This window comes from Limanda limanda, chromosome 22 (assembly GCF_963576545.1).
Source record: "Limanda limanda chromosome 22, fLimLim1.1, whole genome shotgun sequence".
In the NCBI taxonomy this organism is placed as follows: Eukaryota; Metazoa; Chordata; class Actinopteri; order Pleuronectiformes; family Pleuronectidae; genus Limanda; species Limanda limanda.
The window spans coordinates 5254762-5273955 of record NC_083657.1 but is presented as its reverse complement, the minus strand read 5'-3'; the positions used below and the strand labels follow the sequence as shown (position 1 = coordinate 5273955).

Here is a 19194-nt window from a genome sequence, read left to right as displayed (position 1 = left end):
ACGTGCGACCAAGAACCAACCAAGGGACAAACAAACCGGAACCAATATAAATATTTAAATCAACAAGTATCCGTTAAATTCTAGATAAACTTTCAACTAAAAGTCCGAGTGAAATTTAAAATTGAATTTGTCCTTTTTAAACGACTAAAACAAAAACAGGAAAACTCCGGTAAAGTTGTTCTTTGGCCGTTTAAATGCGTCACGTGGCACGGGGGAGCGAAGGGTTAGCCGTTGCTATGGTGACGACCCGGGAGCCGTGAAATCAACACACACGCAGGATCGTCGTGTGTCTCTAAAAAACACGACACACTTCAGAGAAACAGTTTAAATACACGTTTATTAATTTATGTTTATAAAATGCAGCGACAAAGGGTCGTTTGAGTGGGAACTAAAACATGTCGACATGAAGAAAACCCCTCCTCGTTCCTCAAAGTGGTACAGCCCAAGTGGAAAGTGGAAAATACGCCCCTACGGCAGGTCTGTCAGGCAAACATCAGATCTCTACCGGTTCTCTCTGTCAGGCAAACATTACACCTGACTCCAGCGGCCTCCAGCAGCGAGTCTTCACCCCTGGGTTATGATTTAATGTAGTTTAGCAGCTTGGTTGTAGAATAGGGTTAGGGTTAGCCGCCTGGGAGACTAGCCCGAGGGCAGCACTGGGACCAGCTGTGCTAGCAGAGGCTTCATGATGCTGGGGTCGGGTCCGAGCTGCTGAGGGAGGACGACGTCGCTCCGGCATTCAACAACAAGCAGCCTCTAAATGGTGAGTTAGCATGTTGAGCTAGCTGCTGATGCTAGCAGGCTGTATAAACAAATGGAGATCTAAGCTAACGCTACATGCAGGTGCAACAATGTTGATCGAGAGCCGGTGTGCGGGCACTTACGGTGGCTGCAGCAAATGTCACTGATTTTGTAAAGGCTGTTCTCGCTGTCAGTGGTTCCCAGCGGTTTGTTTGTGACGTGTTACTGGTCTGAGCACCAAGAATAATTCATCTGGTGAAACATCAATCAATCATTCAATCAAGTTTTATTTGTATAGCCCATATTCACAAATCACAATTTGTCTCATAGGGTCTCATGGTGGGACGTCCTCTGTCCTGAACCCTCAGCAAGAGTCAGGACAAACTACTAAAACCCCTTTTAACAGGTAAAAATACATAGAAACCTCAGAGACTCATGTTCACGGACACAAGTGCAATAGATGTCAAATAGTGACATCAAAGGCAGCTTTCTTTACATATCACAGGCATTTCCTGTTGACATCGTAAGTGCCTCTAGTCTACCAGCTGCCACTGCCATTATGTGAGCGTACTCCTTTAATGTCCTGCAGGTAAAAGCGATCCCTTTTGTTTGTTTTTAATCATCTCGTCCTGTTTGATCTCCCTGTAGGTGTCCCGGCTGAATGACTGAGATCCTGGGTCCTGCTGCTCCGGCTGTCCTCCATCCACTCGTCCACTCAGCAGCCACAGCTGAGGGCAAAGCCACTTCCAGGCTCCGCACAAAGGGCTCTGTCTTCTCTAAGATACAGGGGCCAATTAGACCCTCTGGATATGAACCTATGGATCTGTAGAGACTGAAGGATCATGTGGACAGTGATAACATAACCAATGAATGAAGGAGCTGGTATTGACTACTCATCTGGGTATTCAGAGCCTGCCAGAGAACCAGTTTGCCCCACAGGGAGAACTCTGCCGTTAACTTATCCACCTTAAGACCTCTAAGCCACATGCAGCCACCACCTCTGGGTGTTTGCGCCACGGTGAAGGCACGATAGATCATCTCTGACAAGAGGTGTGGACAGATCTGTGCTCGGGAGAATTTCCCTGCTCCCATTCAGTTCTTGAAGCTCCCAGCTGCTGGAAACACTGCTACAATGACTGCAGAGTGGGGTGAGAAGTCCACAGCGGACCTCATGACTAGGTATGTCTCCAAGGAAACGGGATATGGCGTGCCCGAGGAGGGCTGGAGGATCTGTCTGGCACACGAGTTCAAGGAGAAGAGGAAGCCACTACAAGCAACAGACGTGTCGCTGTCCAACATCTGGGATCACGTCGGCCTCGGAGTCAGGTGAGAGGGAGCAGAGAAGTGTTTTCATTATGAGAAGGTGCCGAAGGAGAAGCAGTGGAAACCCTGGGAGGTCACATACCTCTGCCGGGACTCACGCCCTGTCTTACAAAGTGAAAATAGGTTCCTGGATTCACCAGTTTATCCAGATCCACTTCCAAATCTAACAGATCGGCCTTCCCCTTTCCCCACCCCTCCACCAACTGAAATGGAAATTTAGTTTTATGGTTTTGACGTGGTGCCAAACTAATAAACTAATCCTTGGCAGTGGCATACAACAATACATGTTTTTGTGCGTACGCTCTCTGAACACCCGGGAGACTTTTCCTCACACTCGCGGTTTCAGTTTAAACTTCCATATGTCATAGCAACCTTCAATATTTACCATTTAACCCCTCTGCACATTTCAATTGTGTGCAACCTGCGGAGCCATTATCCTACGGTGTCATATTTCTCAACCCACGAATAAGAGACAGCGAGAGCAGGTGTTTGATGCAGCCCTGTCTTGAAGCAGCTGATGGGACCACAGCTCATCTTTTCTAATTTTCCATGCAGCCCCAATAGAGGACAAAATAAAACAATTACGACATCACATTAAGGCACTTTAATTCATCACAGTTAGACCAAAAGAAGCATTAAAACAGTTTAAAAATGAATTAATGGTGTGTTAATTATTAACCTAAATCATTTACCATGGAACAAAACTTCTTAAATTAACCTTTACACTCTATAAATGACTCAGATGGCCGCTACTAATAGTTCTGTGGACATATGGCAGTGGCAGGTTCTTTCACAATGTTCTCAGACATTGTGTTGAGTGCAGGTGTAAAGATGATTGACGGCTCTCAGTTTCTGGACGATAATAGTCACGGTACTGTTTTCTGTAAAGGTTGTCGAGTTATATCTTGATGCAGTGCACATGTGGTTGACCCGTCTTTAAAGTGTCAAGATCAAGGTGTTGTTCGTGTTCTCCTCCGTGACCTCCTTACAGGAAATGCAGAAAGGTTCGAGGTGGCCTTTCATTCACAGTCCAACGAACGTGACAGGAAACACTGCATCCGCTTGAACGGCTGAATCGGGCCCTACAGCTACAGAGAGTTACAACACAATCTAGCACACATCTCCACGTGTGTTGATCTTTTTGAGTTTGTTTATGCAACAACCTGCTGACATCCGAGATGGAAAAGTTGTACAATGTTCAGCTTCAGGAGACGATTCGGCTCACGGACCGTTTACCTTTCATATCGTTGCAATCTGGAGCGTTGATTGTCGAAGGAGTGTCGGTGTCAGATATCAGACCTGGACTAATTTCTTCTTTTCAAACCTTCCAGGCAACTTCTCAAAAACCGGTTGCAATGTTTTGGTAGAGCAAACATACTCTCTCATCCAAGGTGTGTCTGAGTTTGCTTATGTATATCCCAAATTACTATGACAGCAGTTATGCAGGGGGAGGAGGACTAGACACATCTTCATCTTTTTATGAATGTTGGGTTATTCAGCTCAGACATGGGCGTTAAATTAGCTTATACAGCCTTTAATCACCGTGAGGTCCTCTGTTTGCATTTCAGCTGACCTGCAGAACAACAAAATCCTGACAATAGCGTAAACCTGCCCCGGGTTCAGATAACGAGCTTTAACCGATCCCATTCATCTCCTGTATCGACGGCCTCGGTGCTGCTCTGAACTGAGCTGTTGTGGGAGGTTACTGTTTGTAGCTCGGCCAGGTGCTGCACAGAAATGTTCTCACAAGTAAAAAACTTTGTGGCTGAGCGATTATAGCTTGTTCAGGTATGCACACTGTTTCCTCCCTTTCCCATTCCCTGCCAACTGACTCCTGTTGACATAGTTGATATCTACACCACGGTTGGTTTTCAGTGCATTTTAGAGGAGATAGGCTACCTCACGTGAAATAAAAGAGGGGCTATCATATAGAAACAGACTAAAAGCTAAAGCCATGCAGGCCACATGAAACAAGGGTCATTATGAGCCCTGCAGCCAGTTCAGTGCTGAACTGATGACCCGTCTAATGCAATAAACTCATCAAAACAATGAACAGCTTTATACTTTCAGCATATTAGGAGAAAATCGAGCAATCGAGTTCTGATCATAAACGGATTAGTGACTCTGACGATGAACTCCCGAGCTTCTGGCCTAAGGCTCCAGGAGCCGCTTGAGACCTTTTGTAACGTAGCCTAATTAATATTTTACTCACAATCCTGGTGTGCAATAGCTGGTGCTGCACAAAGACACACAGACACCTACACAGTAAATACAAACCAGACAAAGTCGAGTTACCACATTGACGTCATTCCTCTCGTGTTACAAGTGCGTCTTTCACGTAGCTGCACATTTCCCTCTTTTGTGTGTGTGTGTCTCTGTGTCATAGGCTACCCTACAGACTAATGGTGGATGTTTTGCCTGGTTTTACACAATTCCTAATTGGGAAAATGCTGATTTAAGCATGGATTTTTGGTACAGGGCAGAGTCTGAAGTCCAGTAAAAGAATGCAAGTCTGCAGAAAAGTCCCCTGAACTGACCGGTGACTATGTGTATCTCTGGGTGTGTTTGTGTGTTTGTTTGTGTGTGTGTGTGTGTGTGTGTGTTTGTGCTGTGAAGACGAAAAGGCTAACAAAGAGCTGTAGCTGCATCTAACTGACAAGCGTGGAGAAGTAGCACAATAACAGATAGCATGTGCTTGTGATGGTAAATTATAAGGTTAAGAGCAGCTAATCAGTTCCCTTTAACACATGCCTGTACACAGGGTGTGTATTGTCTTCTCACTTCATTTTCACGGTGTTATGTGACTGTTTTTGAGTTGTTGTTTGTTGATTTATAGTGTTACTACTAGGGCTGTCAGTTTAACGCGTTATTAACGGCGTTAACGCAAACCCATTTTAACGCCGTCAATTTTTTTAACTCGAGTTAAAGCAGAGCTGCAGCTGCAGCTTCAGTATCTGTGTTCGCCTCCAGTCTGACCTGCTCTCGCTTTTTGTTTTAATATTTCGCCACCTAAAATATATATTTTAAAGCTATTGTAGCGTCCCACAGGACACGGAACTTCTTCGTGGTTTAGTAACTGGTATTTTCCTCTACACGAACATGTGCACCTCTCGCTGTTACTCCGTCTCTCGCAGACATCAACACTTCACTTCCTCATTGATCCCCGATCCCCCCATCCTATTGGTTAAAACAGTCACATGTCCCACCCAGACCCCCTTATGACCGTCAGACATCAGAGCGCTCCTTCAACAGTGTTTTACTGAGCATACGTCAAAACCAAACATAAACATAAACCCAGTCCGTTACACTATTAGGCTGCAGCTATATGTTTTTATTTATTTAAAAATAGGGTACTTCTTATTTCATACATTTTCCACAAATAAGGGGAGGACTCAAATAGCCCTACAAAGTTGTGTGTTTCATTTATTTCAAAGTAGGCCGACACCTGCCTGTGTATTTTGTTTGTTTGTTATTTGTTGCTTGTCTGTTTGAGTAGCTAGCTTAAAGCAAAGAAGTAGTAGGCTTACCTTTTATTGGTAACCTAACTGTTATGGTTCATTGTTTCTGAAATAAGAGGACTGACTGCTATGTTCACAGCAAACTTGAAAAAAAGAAAATATTAAGCCATGGTTTAACTGCACTATAGGGAGAGTCCTTGTTAACCTGAAATGTGCACTTTATAATTTTATTTTGTACCGCCCTGTTTGGCAATGTTGTTTTTCAATAATATAAAACATTTGCATAAAGCAAGCCAATCCACTTTTCCATGTTGATAAGAGCATTAAAACGAAAGTAAAATTATGGAAAAATAATAAATGAAGGAACATTCAGAATAGATACAAATTTGCGATTAATTGCGATTAATCGCGAGTTAACTATGACAAAATGCGATTAATCACGATTAAATATTTTAATCGTTTGACAGCTCTAGTTACTACACATCTAACTCTCACTCCTGCACCTCTCCACCTCCACTGTGTTCAACCAGGTATCTCAAGTGGTGGTACAGGAAGACCCAAGTGGAAAAGAAAGCTCCGTTCATTGATATGTTTGGTGCCCAACCCTTGCGTCAAATATATGGTGAGTACAGGTCCATTGTAAAAACAACATTTATATTATTCAAGTTAAGTTGTCAGTCAAGTTTCATGCAGAATTTGAGAGGAACAGAAGTTTGAACACCAAATTTAAATAAAACATAAACATATTCTGACCTGTTGATTTCACCAATTATCACCTCAACAGTAACAGTAAAAAATATTTTCCAAATCTGATTTCAGAGATCTCTGTGGAAACCGTTTTTACCTTGACTTCACATTGATATAAAATGAAAAATAGTATTTTACTATTTCCCGTAGAATGGCCAGTACTGATCCATCCGATTTATTGTTCAGTGTTGACTCTATACTCCTGATTGGCAGGTGCTCCGCTCGGTGGCATTGGAGGAGGAACCATCACGAGAGGCTGGAGGGGGGAGTTCTGTAGATGGCAACTTAACCCGGGAATGTACCAATACAAAACTGTGACAGCAAATCAGGTATACAAGGTCTTAAAGTCACTGGGGTAAAAGCACACATCATAAAGATTGACTTAGTTTAAACATATTTATCTGGCTCTATTTGATCTATAGTGGGTTGGATAACAGGTTTATTCATGTCCTTAAGGCTCCATTATGCTTCTACGTATCCGTTTCTCGGAGAGGGTTGCACGGAGAGCGAGAGTCTTTTTGATTTTTACATCTCCGACGACTGTACGTTGAAAAAAGTTCATCGCCAAACCAATAGGTGGCGCAACGGAAGACGAGCTCAGATAAGCCTACCCCATCTATGGGAAGAAGAAGTCCACGTGTCTCTGTTTACATGTTAGCCTGCCTCCCACACACTGAACCATGGCAACTAACAGAACTAAATAAAGTGACACCCAGCGGGTCAAGATGCTGATGTAATCGTTTCTTAGCGCAGCGGTTCCCACGGTCTTGTTTCCGAACTCTGTTGCTAATTCCACAGCTTAAAGCTCCGTGTAGCTTGAAGCTAGACGGAGCTAGCTAGGTCCCATCCCAGCTAGCTCCCCTCCCAGCTTCCACACACAGTCAGCAGGGACTCCCGGCACTAACTACTACCCAGTGTTTGCTTCTAACCTGACGGTATTATAGAAACAGTGTCATGATAGAAGTGGAATTAAAGTCGTGACGGCGGGTTTTTGCACTGTTACCACCGCAGTTAGCATGGTGGCTAGCCCGCTAGCCTAGCACGCTAGCGCCGTTTTGAAAGCTCGTTATAACCGTATGTGACCGTGCACACATGCCGTCAGTGCTCTAACGAGCCACCGTCAGCCGGACAACTCCGCTGGATTAACACAAACGTCACATTAATCGTAGAATCGTAGTTGTGTTTGGGTTTATTGTCAAGCAGGAAGTTTGAGATCCGGAAATGACGTCGTAGGGAAATGATGTCGTTCGCGGACCAATCACAGCCAAGGGCTGTCCGTGGGGTCTCCGAAATAAAGACGGACAGTTAGAAAAATCAGAGGTGTACGAAAAGCTCTCCGAGGCGCTCGGAAAAGACGTACAAGCATAAATTGGCCTTTAGACATTTGTCAGTGCGTTTGAATGACATACTTCATATGAACATCAACAAATCCACAACTCTATGATCACGTTGTTCTTCTCTCTGTTAGTTCACAGTTTGCTTGCGTCGAGGAGGACAAACGGTTTACCAGCAGGTGCTCTCTGTGGAGCGCCCCCCCACGTTACAGGGCTGGAACTGGGGCTACTGCGGGGAGTACGCCTTCTACCACGCCCTGTACCCCCGGGCCTGGAGCGTCTACCACCTGCCGGGCCAGAACGTCACCCTGACCTGCAGGCAGATCTCCCCCGTCATCCCCCATGACTACCAGGTGACTGAAGCACCCCTGGAGTTCATTCAGTCCAAAATGGGTCATGATGTTTTCTTTGTCTAGTATTTGTGGTTCTAAATCGGTTCTGAATAATTGTATTTTCCAGATTCAAGCATCACATCCTGGTCATTAAAACCCAGGCTTGACTCATTATTATTTAATTGCAGATCAATCTGTCTAATTTGCTGATAAATAACAGGATCTTTCAGAACAGAACATAAGGATCTGTGCCAAACTTATATTATGAAAACTTTTTTCTTTAACTTTATTTAATGCTCTTTGCTAATATTGACATTTGCACAAAATTCAAATTACAGTAATATGTCAAATGAATATTTTATGGTAAAGCATTGGTTTGGGACGAGTGTATTTTGACATGTTCTATAAATGTTTTATAATTCTTCCACCTTTAATAATACACATCTAATAATTATTTCCCTCAGGACTCCAGTCTCCCAGTGGCCGTGTTTGTGTGGGACATAGAGAACAAGAATGACTATGATCTGGACGTCTCCATCATGTTTACTATGGTCAATGGATCCGGGCACAAGAATGACAAGAGCGGAGGACACTGGAACGAACCATTCCAGCTGGAGAAGGAGGGGGAGACGGTGTCCGGGGTCTTGTTGCATCAACGCACCCCCGTGAACCCGTACACGTTTTGCATCGCAGCCCGAGAGCAGGTGTGGTTTGATTTGATGACTGTGGCCGTTTCAAAAAGGCTTCTGTTGTAGTTCATGAGTTGCTCAATCAACTCCCTGGATTAATCTAAAGACTAGAAACAATAGTTGCTGTTTTCTGGAACCAGATTTATAATGATCAGCTTTTCTTTTTGAAATCTGCTGAGTTAATGAGGTTTTAGGTTTAGAGTGTAAGTTCCCTTTTGTTTTGTTTCTGAACAGCCGGACAGGGAGGTCAGTCACCAGACAGCGTTCAGTCCAAAGGGAACCTGCAGCGCTCTGTGGAGTGACCTCATCACTGATGGACGACTGGACTCGCCCACAGGTCAGTGCTTAAACACAGCTTGTGGAGGGATGACACTGATGAGACATGGAACAGATGTCTAAAGCTGTTGTTCACTCAGAATGAGGAAGTTGCATAAAGCAGCACGTGAGGTTTACACATTGTAACCAGATATCTTGGGCCACAAAGGCTGATTTAGACGAGAGAAAGAGAGAATTTGACTAAATCAAACAGAAACCCTGACAGCTAGTTGAGGTTTAACCTGGGATCGAAACTGTCCATTGTTCAAAACGAAACTAGAAATAGTTGCTTGTTATTCCCCATTTTTCTACCCTCGTTTCCTGTCCTTTCTCAGCTGTCGACTCTCTTTTCAGACACGTAACTCCTCAAAAACACAAACAAAATAGAACCTGTCATATTCTCCATCATACCTCTGCAGGTTCCAGCTCACCGAGCGCTAAGGGAGAGACGGTGGCAGCAGCGTTGGCTGTCGGCTGCTCAGTGCCGGCCCAGGGCCACAACACCCTGGAGCTCAGTCTGGCCTGGGACATGCCCAATATCACCTTCGGCTCTGGAGAGAGGGAACACGTGAGGTACACAGCTTAAGTTTCTGGTTTCCTTCGGTATATTAGAATTTTACATTAAATGAATGTCTAAAATCTGAAATAGATCAACAGGTATTCTACTAAAAATCTCTCGTTCTGATTTCCTCTCACCTTAATAAAAGGTCTATGATTAAAGATGACCTAACTCATTCACTGTTGTGTCTTACTTTAAAGTTTCACGCCCGCCTGAAGATGACAAACCTAGAAAATAAGACACAACAGAACCGATCTAGTAATGGAATACAGACGTTAACTTAGTCCTAATACAACGATTGCTGTTTATTTGCTGATGAACTCTCGTGCTGACATCACCGGCTTGTGGCTTCTCTGTCTCCAGGAGGTACACTCGTTTCTTCGGGACCAAAGGGGATGCGTCTCCCTCTCTCAGCCACTACGCGCTGACACATTACAAACAGTGGGAGAGGAGTATCGAGGAGTGGCAGAGACCCATCCTGCAGGACAGGTAGCTCACAGCTCTAAAAGCTTTGTAGGTTCAATGAAAACATGATCTACCGACAGTAATCTGGGACGAGAACTCATTCAAGCTTATAGTTGCTTTTTAACTGGCACCATTTTGACCTTGTTTTTCTCTCGGTGTTACAGTACTCTACCATCCTGGTATAAATCCGCCCTGTTTAACGAGTTGTACTTCGTGGCGGACGGGGGGTCGGTGTGGACGGAACTGGCAGAGGACGCCGACGTCAGCGGCGGCATCCGCAGCGAGGAGGGGGGGCTTCCAGCTCAGCCGGCTGTGGTCAAAGAGTACGGCCGCTTTGCCTACCTGGAAGGTAAACGCCAAGAGAACACGGGTGGTAGCAAGACTAGAGACTGCAGTGTAGAGCTGAAACAACTGGTGAAGCCAAAATCTATCAGCAGCTATTTTGATACTCAGACATATTCAAGCTTAAATGTAAATATCCTTTGTTCCAGATTCCAAAATTTAGTTTTTCTTTTGAATTCTGACTATTGGTAAAAAAAAAAAAAAAGGGATCTGAATTAGGGCTGGGCAAGTTAACTCGTTTTAATCGAGTTAACTCAAGTGATGAGTTAACTCGATTGTTTATCCGCCAATTATTTTCTTTTTTCCTGTTCTGCAGCAGTCAGCAACAGACTTTCACAAAATAAAAGCCTGACTTTCACAATAAAACAATAAATAATCAAACCTGAGTTAATGCGAGATAAAATAATTAATCGAGTAAAACTCATCACTTGAGTTAACTCGATTGAAACGAGTTAACTTGCCCAGCCCTAATCTGAATATATCAAACTGTTTTTTATAACCAATAATAAATATGTATTCCAGGTCAGGAGTACAGAATGTACAACACGTACGATGTGCACTTCTACGCTTCCTTTGCACTGATCATGCTGTGGCCCAAACTTGCTTTGAGTGTGCAATACGATATTGGTGAGTGCAGAGCTGTTATTGTGATGATTCATATCAAGCATGTGTGTATTTGATCCAGCAGCAGACATCACAGCATTACTCTCTTCTCAGCCGGCAGTGTTGTTCGACCGGACCCGACGGTGAGGCTCCACCTGATGAACGGGCTGTGTTCTCCTGTCAAGGTCAAAAATGTGGTGCCTCATGACATCGGTGACCCAGGTAGGAGAAAGACCCGCGTGTGGAATAACCTGCAAAACGTGTAGAACTCGTGACATTCTTGTTGTCATGTAAAGGTCTCACTTCTATCCGGTGACTCTGTCCCCAGACGATGAGCCTTGGCAGCGGGTGAACGCCTACCTCATTCACGACACGGCCGACTGGAAGGACCTGAACCTGAAGTTTGTCCTGCAGGTCTACAGGGACTTTCATCTCACCCAGGACAGACAGTACCTCCAGGACATGTGGCCCATCTGCAAGGTATCAGGCCCAGTCCTACTACAGTGCTCATTTCAGTTCTCAAACAGATTCACACATACATTGTCCCCAGCTTCTGAAAAACAATCGGCCTGAGTGCCCTCTACATGTTAACCTTATTAAAATAATGAAATCTAAGAAGCTAATACTTGAGTATTGCTCAGAATACGTCCAACCCAGATGTGTTGTTCTGGTCCATCTACCAGGCGGTGATGGAGTCGGAGATGAAGTTTGACCTGGATGGAGATGGACTAATAGAAAACTCTGGCTACGCCGACCAGACCTATGATGGCTGGCCCGTGACTGGACCAAGGTGAGAGCTCAGGGAATTATCTCAGGGATCTTATTGCATCACCTACCAAAGGATATTAAAAGTACCTTCTTTAACCTATAGTATAAGCTTAATATCTCCAGTGTCATTTTGCCTATTTGTACTTTACAGTGCATACTGCGGTGGGCTGTGGTTGGCGTCCCTGTGTGTGATGTGTAAGATGGCCACACTGGTGGACAGCGAGGACACGCACCAACATTACAGAGACATCCTGGACAGAGGCAGCGCTGCTTTTGACAAACTGCTGTGGAACGGTGAGTTCAAAAACAGACGCCACCTCTCACCTGGAGGTTTGGGACAATTTCCTGTTGTTGTGAAAGTGTCTGACCCGAACAGTCGCCTGCTACATTCTTCATATGTTAAATGTTCTGACATCATTTTAGCAACTTGAACCTTTGTTTATTCATTTTTCATTTTCCTATCATTTTTTAGGAAAGTACTACAACTATGACAGCAGTGGGAGAAACCTTTCCAACAGTGTCATGTCTGACCAGTGTGCTGGCCACTGGTTTCTCAGGGCATCTGGGCTGGGGGAGGGAGACTTCCAGGTGAGTTAACACACATGCCCACCACCTCCCATCTTTCAGCCATAAGCAAAGAACCTTGGATTTCCCAGAGGTCCATGGTTTTTTTGAGTTTACAAACAAAACCAGGCAAAGCTAATTATCTAACAGAAGGGTTGATACTGGGCAGTGCTTATTGTTTGTTTAATGAAATGTGTGCATAGTCACAGCTAATGTTTCTTGATTGACTACTCTTATAACATACATGGGTAGTATCAACAGTATGTTCAAGGTTGGGCTCTAAAAGTACCTTCAGAATTCAACCAAGAGTCAAATGTATTACTTATATGGTCTTATACGGCCCTTCTTTTTCCCTTATCTCTCCTTTTTAGGCTTTTCCAAAAGAAAAAATCCAGAGTGCACTAAAATCTGTCTTCGACTTGAATGTGATGAGCTTTGCTGGAGGCCAGATGGGGGCAGTGAACGGCATGCGTCCTGAGGGCGTGCCCGACCGCTCCAGCGTCCAATCGGATGAGGTCTGGACCGGAGTCGTGTACGGACTGGCCGCCACTATGATCCACGAGGTTAGTGTGGGTCCATGTTAGAATCTGATTCACATTTACAGTCAAAAGAAACAAGATACCCGTTTGCATACCACAGCAAAAAAAGGAACAAAAACAAAGTACTTCACCATAAACTCCTTTTTATAGAAATATTTGAACATATAACGAAACATCAGTGGCTATATAGCCTTCAAGTAATAAATAAAAAGAAAAGACTATTAACATTACAGAACAGATCAGTGGTATGGAGGAGAATTATGAGATTTCAGTTATATTGACTGGAAACAGTAGGTTATTACAGTAGCAGTGACTAGCCATTAAAACATTAAATATTTAAAATTCTCAAGTTATCAGTGTTTCCTCCAGGATTGTTTCCAACAGCGGAAGCAACCATCCTGCAGCGGCGGGTCGGTACTGTTCGGTACCGATACTGTAAAAAACAAAATAAAGAGTACTTAGGCTTTGGCTTTGACTTGGTATCAAAGTTTTGGGTCTTGTGACATCCTGAATATAAATGCCTCACACCTCTGTGTCTGTTCCCCCCCCCCAGGGCATGCGTGATGAAGGGATGCGCACGGCCGAGGGTTGCTACCGCACCGTGTGGGAGAGACTGGGCATGGCCTTCCAGACTCCTGAGGCCTACTGCGAGAAGGGCATCTACCGCTCACTGGCTTACATGAGGCCTCTGAGCATCTGGGCTATGCAGCTGGCCCTAGACACGTCACAGAAGACTCCGACCACATCGGCTCAAACTGGAGACACGGACGGGAGCAGGGACACAACTTGAGGAGGAAGCTTGAGCCATTAGGAGTGTTGTGATTCGTGAGGGACGTCTGGTTCCGTAGAAAATGATCTTTAAACACTCCCTCACTGTGGTGCTCTGCTAGACTGGTTACACACCTGGAATTTTATCCTCTACTGCTTCAGATGTGTTGTCGTTTACGGCTCGAGGTCAATAAACTGTTTTTTTGCGGTGTATGGTTTATGTGCAACAAAGTCGACAACCACTGTAGATGATCATGAATTAGGTTCAACATTTTCCAAGAGCCTGAGGTGTGCAGCGTGTATTTTTTTTAGGAACTGTCAATCATAGCCAGTATGTGTTGCTAATTATAAATAACATAATAACAATTACCAGCAACATACACTACTACATTTAACAATTTACAATCATAATAATGATAAAGACCTGAAACAAGTTTATATGCTAAATGACTGTTGTGATTCCAGCCACATGTAGGTATTAATTTATTGGAATGACATCAGACGGCCTTTATAACTGGATCAGATGTGTAGACACTTGAAAAAGTCATGAAGGTTTTTAATATCCTCAAACTAAATTTGAATGCTGTAATAAATGATGTAATATGCGACAAGTAGTGTTGGGAATTAAGTCTGAAAAAATGAAAAATATATATTTTTCATTTTTAAAATAACATTGGGTGACTCTTTGCATGTTGAGCTAGATCTACAATATATGAATGTATCTGCAACATTAATGTTTTATAAGAACCAAGTCCCATGACAATCATTCTGAATAAATGACTGAGAAATACAATTGCCACTTGTGTATTTGTTAATAAATGACCAGACGCCCCCGAACCATCACCAGCTCTGTCTCCAATGGTTCGATACCCACACAGGGATGTTTTGTATTCAAATTATTATTATCATAAGTAGTTTCCACTGCAATAAAGTGAAGCCAACCCCCTAGGTCGCCCTCTAGAGGCTGAGAGAGAAGAGACCAGTCAGCACAAACCTTTCCTTTGAAGTAATATCAAAGAACACAATCCACTGTCACCTCTGACCCACTTTCCCACAGAGTGAGCATATAAATAGTGTGCTTTCAAACCTGCGTCTCCAGCAGTCTCTGTGGCGCAATTGGTTAGCGCGTTCGGCTGTTAACCGAAAGGTTGTTGGTTCAAGTCCAACCAGGGACGACGTGTTTTTTTTTCAATATTCTTTCAAATACAGTGAAACAAAGCATGTGATCATAACATCACCAATGACAGAGTAATAAAAAAATAATTTGTGCTACTTCGACAAAGCTGAATGTGTGAAAACGTATTAAAACACTTAACAGCTATTTCTTGATATAATCTCTCTACATCTATAGAGTGAAGTATGGAGAAGTGAGATTTTAGGGGGAAAGCAGATTGTAGAGATTTTTAATAAACAGCTTAATTTAAAAAATCCACTAAACACTTACAGGAGGAAGAGAAACGCCTGAAACAGCCGCTGTTCCAACAACTGGGACTGTTAACATCTAATTAACAATAAGATGTTAATTTATTTTTTCTTCCCTGTAAAACAAATTAACATCTTATTGTGTTTTTAATACTATACAGAAAAAAAAAATCTTCGTCCCTGGTTGGACTTGAACCAACAACCTTTCGGTTAACAGCCGAACGCGCTAACCAATTGCGCCACAGAGACAACTTGACCATGCATGTGCTTTGATGCTATATATAGGGAGGACGGGATGTTTCCCAGCCTGCTGATCACAGGCAGCAGTGTTTACCAGTGTTTCCACACAAGACATTTCTATTTATTTTGTATCTAAATTGATAAATTGTAAATGGTAAATTAAGAGCTTTTCAGAGCATTATGAAAGAAAAGAAATATAAAGAAAAAGAGAAACACTTAAGAGCTTCACTGGTTTTCAGAGTTTCACTGGTGGGGCACTGACGACAGAGAGGAGCTGTGGTGGACTAGATTTACCCCTCACTATCTCCTGCCCCTTGCCTTGTTTACTCTTGTCCACAGGTCACCTCCAGACCTGTGGGAGGGGGGTGTCCTGTTTACTGAGGTCAGAGGAGTACAGTATATATGGAGCGGGGCTCGTTTCTGCAGGGGGCCAGAAGTGGGCAAATATTCTGAACCTTATCTGCACCCCCAGAGTACTGCCCCACCCCTCTTACAACGCCCTTCTCTCAGCAGTCAATCACCCCCACCACCTTCACCGAGGACACATCCCCCCTATGGAGCGGTCCATCACAACATCAAGGGGAGACATTCTCTCAGGAGGATCAAGGGGAGACAGACAGCAGGTCCTGACAGGATCGTTGAGCTCGTCTACAATATGAGCCTGATGCTGGGGTGAGTACCACAGCTCTGACATACAGAGACCTGATCCCAGTACACAGGACTTTGTGGACTGGTGCCAGTGTAACTTCCTCTTGATCTACGGAAGGACAGGTTAAGAAAGGGGACGAAGTCACCCGTCAGAAAATGACTTGAGTAAAAGTCTTAGAGTAGCTCATATTAAAAGTACTTAAGTATCAAAAGTATCTGGTGTTGAATTGTACTTAAGTATCAAAAGTAAAAGTACAAGTACCAAAATTAAAAATGCAAAGTGCTTTTTATAGTAGGCCTATACAGACACAAAACAACCCAAAATGTTTCTCCTCAAGATTTTTCTCAACTGACTGAAACATTTTAGCAACAATATGAATATAATGTATATAATGTAAAAATGTTGAACCCTAGATCAGAGAGAGAGAGAGAGAGAGAGAGAGAGAGAGAGAGTGAGAGAGAGAGAGAGAACCAACCTCCGCTGCTCAAGTAACGAGCCAGTTTGAGAATGTAAGAAGTAGAAAGTACACATATTTTTGTTCAAATGTAACGAGTAAAAGTAAAAAGTCGTCAGGAAAAGAAATACTCAAGCAAAGTACAGATATGTGAAAAATCTACTTAAGTACAGAAACAAAGTATTTCTACCTCGTTACTTGCCACCACCGCACTCAGGTTTCCCTTGTTAACTGAGCAAATGTCATTCTGCCTGTGCAATACGTTCCACTGTAACTATCCTCACACTGTTCTCCAGCCTGTTTACACTGTGGACATAGTTTCTATGGCATTTATAAGTATGAAGCGACTGAGCTATCTGGGCCTAACCCATGGATATATTTATACAAACCACAGATGTGCACAACTTGTCTCTGTGGCGCAATTGGTTAGCGCGTTCGGCTGTTAACCGAAAGGTTGTTGGTTCAAGTCCAACCAGGGACGATAACCTTTTCCTCTAAACTTAAATATATATAGTAGTAGTATTTGAAACGACGGTGTGTTGAAAGTTTTTTACTTTCGTTTCAGTGAAGACGGCGCTGTGCAGAGGGTAATAAGTACAAACACACACATGTATAATGGGGTAAGTGAGAGTGAGTGAGTGTGTGCGTGTGTGTGCGTGCATGTGTGTGTGCGTGTGCATGTGCGTGTGTGTGCGTGTGTGTGTGTGCGTGTGTGTGTGTGTGTGTGCGCGTCGGTACGAGCGAGTGAAAGAGAGAGAGAGCCTCAATGTGAATAATGATGTGACCAGTTTAATGGAAGAATGGATGATTATGTGCGTACGTATTTCACTTTATACCACCGTTTGTATATTGGATGATTGGTTGGCTGGATGGTGAGATGGTTGGTTGGTTGGTTGTTTGATTGGTTGGTTGTTTGATTGGTTGGATGGTGTGCTCATTGGCTGGTTCCTCTGATCCAGGTGGAGACTGACGGTGCCTTCAGGTGCAGAGACCACTGACTCTGCAGGAGACACAGGTTCTTATCGGCTCTGATCGGCAGTGATGGAAATGTGACTTCCTGGTGAACTCATTTGGCAGCAAGGTGAGAAAGAGCCTCAGTTCGTGACTAAGAAAATTAAGCACTGGGGGAAATAACTAAACTGGCAAACTCCTCTACTGGCGATGAGAAAGGAGTCAGCCGACTTCTCCTAGTTGGTTCACCCACGTTTAAAAAACCTGTGTATACCAACTAATTCTGGTTTAGAGGTATAACTGAGCTCATGAGTTTATGAGTCTTCACCTCTGTGTCCTCTCACAGAGAGAAGATGATCCGGATCCTGCTGCTCATCACCATGATCTCCTGTGTCTGTGGTAAGTTCTCACCTTCACTTCATCATCCATAAACTAAAATAATCAGAAAGTTCAGGTCCTCACTTTCCCTTTTTGTCTCTTCAGCAGGAACATTAGTTGTGAAAGTGACACAGACCAACTATCAGGCAGAGGAGAACGACAACATCACTCTGGAATGGACGTTCACACCTAGAAGAGACAAATCTCAGACTTCATGTGTACAGACTCAGGACTGAAGACTCAGGCCGGTACAAGTGTCTGGTGCAGACAAGATATGGCCTGGGTGATGACCAATGCTGGCTCAATGTCACTGGTAAGTGGATTCAGTAGAGTTCAGTATTTGGTAAGATTGTCATTCATGAGCACATTAAAATATACTGCAACTGAAAACAGATAATTAGGTTCAAGCCTGAATTGGCCACATTTTAATTTTGCACTTTCTTTCCTTTACAGCCAATGGTGCTCAGGAACAACATACGACTCAAACTGAGAAACCAGAGCCACTGGGTGAGGAAAGGCTCTTTTTTTTTGAAGTTTTCAAATCTTTTTTTTTTACAATGATTTACTTAACTCCTTATGAACATGAGATAAGAACATTTGTTTTTTAAACAAATTCTTATTGTTTTCAGTCAGATTCCAGTCAGTCAAACATTCATTTCCTGTGTGGGTAGTCGTACTAATACGCCGACTACCGGTACGGCTAACTCAACTTCCTCAACCGCAAGCAAGGTTTAACACAATGAGTATGCAACCACGGCTAAATCCACAGTTCACTTTCAGCTGTGGGATCACGTGTCATATTGCCGTGCCACTGCAGACGCTCTGCCGACTGAGACAGCGAGGCGAACAACTACTACGCTGGTAATGTATTTATATAGCGCGTTTCTAATGTTAAGTACAGTACAGTTTTACATTCACCCATTCTAACACACAGTGCATCTATTAGCAGCACTGTTCTATGAGTCTGGGCAATTAAGGGTTCAGCATCTTGCCCAAGGACACTTTGGCATGCAGATGGGGAAGACTGGGAATCGAACTGCCGCTCAGCCACAGCCGCCCCGATGTCTTTCTTTTGTACTTCTGTTAGGTGTGTGCTCCGTGTCGCTGCAGACATGCCTCACAGAGAGAGGAACTTCCCCTCAACAGCAACTTGTAGCTTTAACTTGCAGCCTGGTTCAAAAAACGGTTTTAGTCTCAATCACTTAGTTCTTCCTTCGTGACAACTGTGACTCACTCGTTTAAATTATAAAGAGGTTTGAAATTATGAATAATTATTAATTGATGGACAGGTGAAGTCACCGTTAGCTCGTCGCTCCAGCTCCTATCCTGCTGCCTGCTCGTCCCCGTGATGGACCGGGACATGGGTGTGAAACGACTACAAAGTGCAACAAGGTAAAAGATATTACAAACTATTCAATAACCTCACTGTAATACTGTTTATTCTCACCAAAATTATGTAACAGGTTCAGGGTCTCCTGCTGGATATGCTGCAGTAGTTACTTTGGGAAAATGTGGTTTTGTATAATTTTGGGAAATATGTTTTATTAAAAATA

General features: G+C 43.6%; 2 protein-coding genes and 3 non-coding genes across 7 annotated transcripts in view; 4 read left to right on the top strand and 1 right to left on the bottom strand.

The window, feature by feature from the left end:
- The first annotated feature begins 528 nt into the window (after positions 1–528).
- Positions 529–14340, top strand: gba2 (glucosidase, beta (bile acid) 2). Of its 2 annotated transcripts, XM_061066036.1 has the most exons (19): positions 529–763; positions 1072–1147; positions 1390–2067; positions 6053–6144; positions 6483–6598; positions 7738–7956; positions 8400–8639; positions 8859–8961; positions 9359–9512; positions 9862–9987; positions 10128–10312; positions 10828–10932; positions 11023–11130; positions 11237–11388; positions 11592–11698; positions 11828–11970; positions 12149–12264; positions 12612–12803; positions 13333–14340. In XM_061066036.1, exons 3-19 carry the CDS (start codon positions 1874–1876, stop codon positions 13567–13569), a joined length of 2589 nt encoding a protein of 862 aa, XP_060922019.1. In that variant the 5' UTR covers positions 529–763; positions 1072–1147; positions 1390–1873; the 3' UTR covers positions 13570–14340. The 2 variants fall into 2 exon arrangements, with proteins under 2 accessions (XP_060922019.1, XP_060922018.1); XM_061066035.1 differs by lacking the exon at positions 1072–1147.
- A 308-nt stretch (positions 14341–14648) lies between these two features.
- On the top strand, positions 14649–14722 carry trnan-guu (transfer RNA asparagine (anticodon GUU)). The gene has a single exon. It is a non-coding gene; the product is annotated as a tRNA-Asn (tRNA).
- Positions 14723–15144: 422 nt separating this feature from the next.
- On the bottom strand, positions 15145–15218 carry trnan-guu (transfer RNA asparagine (anticodon GUU)). Its single transcript has one exon. It is a non-coding gene; the product is annotated as a tRNA-Asn (tRNA).
- Positions 15219–15643: 425 nt separating this feature from the next.
- adissp (adipose secreted signaling protein) overlaps positions 15644–19194 on the top strand; it is a 57086-nt gene continuing 53535 nt past the window's right edge. The window contains exons 1-6 of one of the 2 annotated variants that reach the window (XM_061066572.1): positions 15644–15881; positions 16878–16899; positions 17272–17393; positions 17610–17662; positions 17747–17954; positions 18095–19033. In XM_061066572.1, the coding sequence (XP_060922555.1) occupies positions 18990–19033 (44 nt within the window). In that variant the 5' untranslated portion in view covers positions 15644–15881; positions 16878–16899; positions 17272–17393; ... (1 more) ...; positions 17747–17954; positions 18095–18989. The remainder of the gene's footprint in view (positions 15882–16877; positions 16900–17271; positions 17394–17609; positions 17663–17746; positions 17955–18094; positions 19034–19194) is intronic. The other variant, XM_061066574.1, reaches the window with a different exon arrangement.
- On the top strand, positions 16720–16793 carry trnan-guu (transfer RNA asparagine (anticodon GUU)). The gene has a single exon. It is a non-coding gene; the product is annotated as a tRNA-Asn (tRNA).

Excerpts from the sequence above, each read along its gene's own strand:
- gba2 (XM_061066035.1), top strand. The coding sequence starts at position 1,874 with ATGACTGCAGAGTGGGGTGAGAAGTCCACAGCGGACCTCATGACTAGG. Across the intron at positions 10,933-11,022 it reads GAGTGTGCAATACGATATTG|CCGGCAGTGTTGTTCGACCG; the intron begins GTGAGTGCAGAG and ends CTCTCTTCTCAG. Across the intron at positions 11,131-11,236 it reads TCATGACATCGGTGACCCAG|ACGATGAGCCTTGGCAGCGG; the intron begins GTAGGAGAAAGA and ends CTCTGTCCCCAG.